Source organism: Camelus ferus, chromosome 4 (assembly GCF_009834535.1).
Source record: "Camelus ferus isolate YT-003-E chromosome 4, BCGSAC_Cfer_1.0, whole genome shotgun sequence".
Taxonomy (NCBI): domain Eukaryota; kingdom Metazoa; phylum Chordata; class Mammalia; order Artiodactyla; family Camelidae; genus Camelus; species Camelus ferus.
Window position 1 is genome coordinate 68,376,660 of NC_045699.1, and position 6,298 is coordinate 68,382,957.

The 6,298-nt window shown below is 57.9% G+C and overlaps 1 protein-coding gene across 1 annotated transcript in view; it reads right to left on the minus strand.

Annotated features, from left to right (window-relative positions):
• FAM102A (family with sequence similarity 102 member A) overlaps positions 1-5,757 on the minus strand; it is a 34,327-nt gene extending 28,570 nt beyond the window's left edge. Inside the window, exon 1 of the mRNA XM_006181875.3 lies at positions 5,306-5,757. Coding sequence (XP_006181937.2) covers positions 5,306-5,721 — 416 coding nt within the window. The 5' untranslated portion in view covers positions 5,722-5,757. The remainder of the gene's footprint in view (positions 1-5,305) is intronic.
• Positions 5,758-6,298: the final 541 nt, after the last annotated feature.

Below are 6,298 nucleotides of genomic sequence, written 5' to 3' on the forward strand. Positions count from 1 at the left end.
GCAGTCAGGGATCCACGGGCACGCAGTGGAGTCAGGAGAAGCCCAGAGCAGGCAGCCCATGGAGGAGGCAGCTGCAAAACCTCTCAGGCCAAATGCTGCCAAGTGGCACTCTTGCCAGATCCAGATCTTCTGATTTAAAAGAAACCCAAAGTCTGGATTTTTATGCTGTCAAAAACTCTTAGAGCACTGTATAGGGCAACAAAACTCCAGCCACATCTGGCCACTGTGCGCTCTCTGAACTTCCATCTTCCAGCACCTACTGAGTGCAAGGTGTGGTGCCAGGCTAGACTACTAGTCAGGCCAGGCCCCCTTGAGTCTTCTCCACCCAGCAGCCAAAAGCCATCATCCTAATTGGCAAACCAGGTGCACTGCTCCCCCACCCCTTGGCTGAACCCCCAAAGCCAGGAAGGGTCCAGCCCAGCCATCTCCATATTCATGTACTCCAGCCCCTTGCTCCTCCTCTCCACACCCCAACCACACCAGCCCCTTGCCTAGACCACCGACCAAGTGCCTTCCAGTCAGGGGGCTATACCAAAAAGGCTCCCGACCTCTCTCCAGTCCAATCCCCTTCACCCCTCAAGTCTCCTGTGAAGGGTCACCTCCTTGGTGAAGCCCTCCGCATCACAGAGATGTGCCCCGTCATAAGAGCATGCGCTCCATGAGGGCAAGGACCGTCCAGCCTGGGGCAGGTGCCCAACTGAAATCTGTCAAACAAATGGACAGACGACTGGATGGAAATGCCTCCTCAGTCGGCCCTGGGGAGGACCCTGTCCCAGATCTGCCTGGCTCTGATGTCTCCGTGATGCCCTCAGGAACACTGTCCCCGGCATGGGGAGCTCCATGGGAGAAAGGCTGTCTGGTCCCAGTCACCTCTGAAAGCCCAGCACAAGCAGGGTGCTCGGTAAATGTGGAACAGGGCCATGTGCCTGCTAGCCTCCTCCTCCCTCTTTGGCTCTCGGTCTCCAGGGCTCCTGCTCTATGAAGGGAAGTGGGTGCCCTGCTGCCTCAGGTCCCACTGCACCTCCACATCCCTGGCCTCCTTGGGCCCAAGAGACAGAACCGTGAGTCCATCTCCACACCAGCTCTCCCCCCACATTAAGATGTGCGTGAGAGCAGGCCCCGAAGGGTAGCAGATTCAAGTGGCGTCTGCAGATTTTTTCCAAGGAGGGAGGGCTAGGGCCTCGGGGAAGCAGAGGACTAGCCAAGCCTGTGGTGAGTGTGCAAAGACCTGGCCTTCCCGGGCCTGGGCACAGGGCCTCCAGCTGCAGAGCTGATCTGTCCAAGGCCTTCTTCATGCCCCCCAAATCCCAAACGTCCCTCGGAGGCCTCCCATCCCAGCAGGCTCAAGGCCAGGCCCACAGAGGTAAGGCAGTACCCGCACTGTGAGCAGATGTGCCTTCTTTCAACAGGTTGCCTAAATAAAAATCTCACTAAAGAAACAACTGAGGAGTCAAAGATGCCAAAGAAGAAAGGATGGGGTTGGAGCCTCCCCACGTCATACAGTCTGCTTCTTGGATAGCCTGGCACCCAAGTCCAGAGCAGGAAGAGCCCCTGGAGGGGTCCCCTTCTCTTTCTGGCCCAGTCTGCCCCTTCATGCAAAGAGGGGTACTGAAGGACAGTGGACAGAGGTCAGGGCCAACCAAAGTCCACCCAGCTATGCCATTAGCTCCTCCTATGAAGTGACCCTAAACAAGTGCCTGCAGCTTCAGTTTCCCCATCTACTGGTCAAGGAGGCATGCTCTGCCTGTCTCCTCCAGAGAGGACTTGCTGTAAGGTAAATCAATGCCTCCCGCCCGCTCCCTCCCACCACTAGCCACGTGCATGAGGCAGGCCACAGGACCAGTGCCAGCTGGGCACAGAGACCTCTCAGGATGTTTGGGATTCCTCCTGCCTGAAAGACAGATTGGCTCAAGGCTGGAAGTCTGCAGCCCAGCCTGCCCTGGGGAGACCACAGCCCAGCCCCCTGCTTCCCAACTCACCAGACTTGGCTGGGACCTCTGCATCACTCCCGGGACCCCTAGGAAAGCATCGCAGATGCCATCTGCTTGGAAGGTCTGTGGGCAGGGACTTGGCAAAAGCCCATTGTGCCCCAGTGCCAGCCTGTGCCTGGCCCCAAGTCCACAGCAATGACTTCAGCCCCATTCCCCTCCTATGGCCCTGAAGCCCCTTTTCCTCAGATCTCACAGGATCTAGACCAGTGCCCTGAAATGATCCAAATCTGGACTTTGTTGTACCACCGAACCCACTAAAAGGAAACTCCCTCAAAGGTCCAGGGACATTATCTGGGGCTGTAGCTGCTGATTCCAGCCCCCTGACAACCAAGGAGCAAGACCTGCCTAAATTTAAATCACAACTCTGCATTCCCCAGCTGAGTGACATGGGTCCATCACTTTAGTTCTCTTGACCCCAGTTTCCTCATCACCTCACAGGGTGGTTCAAAGACTCAACTGATCACACATTTAAGGCATTCGGCAGATCCCTGGCATCCAGCAGTGCACAATTAAAGGCAGTTTAAACTCTGATGATAAAACAGTTATTTTCCCAATTCCACTCCCAGTCAGGTGACCTTCCCAGACCTGGTGCCTCTCTGGATAGCAGAGAGCAATCTGCCTGGGCCACAGTATATACATTATCTACTCCCCGTCACACATTTGCAGACGTACATTTGCAAAACACTCAGCATGACACCTGCACATAGCACAAGCCCTCAGACACGGTGGCTGTGAGGATTATGGTTCCATAAGGAGGCCTCAGAAAGATGAGGCTGGGGAGCAGTGCAACGTACCACCTGTTCTACCTGCTCAAATTGGGTCAGGCTGGAGCTGTGTACCCAGCTGTTGCCATGGCACCCAACACAGGGAAACAATCCAGCAAGGAGGGTGGGTGCTGCAGAAGCCAAGCCTCAGCCTGCTTTGCTCAGACACCACCCATGCTGCCACCGCCACCACTCTCTGGGTCATGTTAGGGGTCTCCGGAGGTAGGGGCAGTATGCTACTGGATCTGGGCCCAGCATCTAAGCAGGTCTTATCACCCCTGACCCCACCCCAACTCCAAAACAATAGGGCCTTGGCTCTCTGGAGGGGTGGGCTGTGAAGAGGGGCTCCCAGGCTGCAGATCAGGGTGTGGGGGATAGGAATGGAGGGGGTGGAAACCCAGAAACCCCCATCTCCTCAGATCTTCCCTCCTCATCTCACTCAGGTTTTATCCATGATAAGGGTTGAGAAAGGCTGTTTAGGCTCAGCAGGGTTCAGGGAATCCATTACCCCTTGCCAAGAGGGAAGAAGGGGAGAGAGAGGTGAAATCCAGATGCTGTGGGCTAAGACCTGGAACTTTCCAGACTTTCCCAGATGAGGGAGCAGGTTTAGGGCAATGGAAAGCCTAACAGGCGGGGTGACAGTGGCCCCAGGGCCTGGGACGCCAAGTTACGGTTGAATACCAATTCCTCAGTAGGATCCAAGATCCCGCCCCCCAACCCTGAGCGCACATGTAGGCCCCCTGCTGACTCCAGCTGGCCCCACCAAGACCTAGGAGGGGCTGGGGCCTGGGCTCCTCTGCTATAGTAACCACAGCTGCTGCAACAATTTGCCTGGGCCAGGCATGGTATATACATTATCCACTCCCCTTCACAACTCTAGGGTGGGTGTGATTTCTCCCACTTCACAGAAGAAGCTAAGGCTCAAAGCAGAACAGGGTAGTGGTTAAAAGCACATCCTGAATTTAAATCCCTGCTCCGCCGTATTAACTCAGGCAAATCACTCCCTCTGAGCCTCAGTATCCACCTCTATAAAATGGGGATAATAATTTTACAGGCCTCCCCCAACCTCCACTCCACTCCACGGCATGGTCAAGGGGTTAAGTGAGAGCTGCTAGTAAAACAGAGTGTACAGTACCAATAGCTGGTTCTTGGAATCAGAGAGGTTAGGTAACTTGCCCTAGGTCACCCAGCCAGTAAGCAGCCGACCCCAGGTCCTAGCTCTGAGTACAGCCATTTCCCAGAAACCTTGGGCTGCTCTGTGGGTGGCCGCAGGATCACAGGCTTCCCAGGCAATGAGGACAGCCCCCACCCCCAAAGCAAAGGGCAGCCCTTCTCTGAATTCCTCAGATAAGCAGCTCCCAGCCTAAGAGGCCCAAGTGCACAGAAAAGGCACCCCGCCCTGTCCCACACGGGGGATTCCTAAATCTGGGTTAGGCTGTATGGCTCCTCTCCCTCCTCCCAGCAGAACATTCGACCACCAGATTTATCTAACAGGTTTCCAAAAAGGCCAAGTTCAGTTGACAACTGCCTCCTGCAAGCCACTTCCCTCTCTCTGGGCCTCAGTTTCTCCATCTATAACAGGCACCTCCATTTCAGAATCATGAGGCAGCCTCTGCTAACTGGGCCTGCAAGGAGGCCTGAGGAGCAAAGGGACAGACCAGGAAATAGAACCAGCTGGTCCCAGGCACTGGGCCAGGCCCTCCACCGCATTCTATATGCTGAAACTTCTTCACAATTCTAACAGAGATCTGTCTTGGGCCCAGAAAGTGGCAAGCTAGGACTCAAACTCCCATCTGCCAGACTCCAAGGTAGTCTCCTGGGCAGGACAGTACTGTGTGACCCCTGGTGGGCCCAGTCAGTGGACACAGCTTGGGAACTCAGTCACCCTCAACAGTGAGATGGGCAGCTGGACCTGCAGGACAAGGAAGAACACAAAACCCAACTTGACCAAACCCTTTTCTTTTAGAGGGCAGCAGCCTCCTTGACAAGGGCATTTGCAATGCAAAGCAGCCCAGCCTCGGCCAGAAGAGGACAGTCACTCAGACGGGGCTGGGCAGGCCAAAATCCAGCCACCACCCTCCAGTCAGACCAGGAGTGCCTGGGGCAGGACCTTCTCAGGTGCCAGGGAGTGCCAGGGAACCTGTGGCTGGCCCAGGCTCTAAATCATATGATAGCCCAAGTGGCCAGCTAGTTGCAAGGTGGCCTGGAACACTCCTCCTCTTCTCAGCCCTTCAGGGCACAAATCCCACTGGGCTCTTTGTGCCGAGTCTGCAAACTGGGCCTACCATGGGCTGTGTGCAAGGCCCCAAGACGGAGCTTAAAGGACAGACCACCAGTTATCCAGCTGGTCACCTGCAGACAGGGGCCCTGCACACTGCTAACTTCCTCAGGCCCAAACCTCCCAGATCACTCTGTCCAGCCTTGTGCAAACCTGCCCCAGACATAATCTCCAGGACTCTCTGGGCCCCAGGGGCAATTCCACACTCACCAAGTGGCTAGATCTCACTCATCATCCCCCTCCCCTGCAGGCATGACTGCCCCAGCTCCTACCTTGACGACAAGCTGACAAAATCTCCGCCATCCAGCAGCCGGACCTTGCAGAAGAGGACCCCGTTCACGAAGGGGACCGCAGTCAGCTCCTCCAGGGTAAAAGTGGTTTGGAATTTGAATTTCTTCTTCTTCATCAAGAAAGCCATGAGCGAGTTCCCTGAGTCTGAAGCCCCGAAGGCCAAAAAAAGGAGGGGGAGCCAGAAATCCCCAGGATTCCTTTCCCTACACCACACCCCCTCCTCAAAACACCAGAGCCGGATCCCGCCCAGATGGTGGCTGAGGCAGCAGAGCGGTCGGGAATCTGAGTCCGGAGGGTCCAAGTCTGAATGACCAGTCCAGTTCGCAAGCCGGCTGGCTTCACCCTCGGAGAGCTGGGGCTTGTAGCGGTTCGGAGTGGCCGGGGGCTTCACCGGCATGTAAACACTGGGGCATGGCCCAGGAATCAAGGGCAGGGGTGGTGGGCGGCGCGCGAGCGGCCGCGCTGGCTGACAGCATCCCGAGCCGCGGTCTCCGGGAAGCTCACGCCCCGCGACCGTGCGCGGCGGGGGCACCGGTGAGACTGAAGGCGACTGGCAGACCCGTGAGACCGAGGGCGGCCCCGCCCCCGCCCCGCTGGCGGCCGGGGGAGGTGCCCACGCCGCGCCCACGCTCCCGCACCTGGGTGCCAGGCAGTCCGCGTAGGTGAGTCCAGGGAGGCTGAAGGCACCCCCAGAAGGCGGCTGGGAGCTCTGGGGGCCTCTCTGGGAGGCGCGTCAGGGACGCTCCGGGATGTGAACGTCCGGCCGCGGACCCCTCCTGGCGGCCCCAGGCTGGGCTCCAGGCAGCAGGGGCGCCGCCTCCTCCTCGGTCCTGGGTCCCGTGCCGCGGGCCCCGGCGGAGCTGAGGCGCCTTCCGGCCGGCCGGTGGCGCCCGCCTCACCCGCCGCCTCTGCCCAGCACCCCACGAGGAGCAGCGCCGCCGCCCGCGCTGCCGACGCCGCCGCCCGAGCCCCAC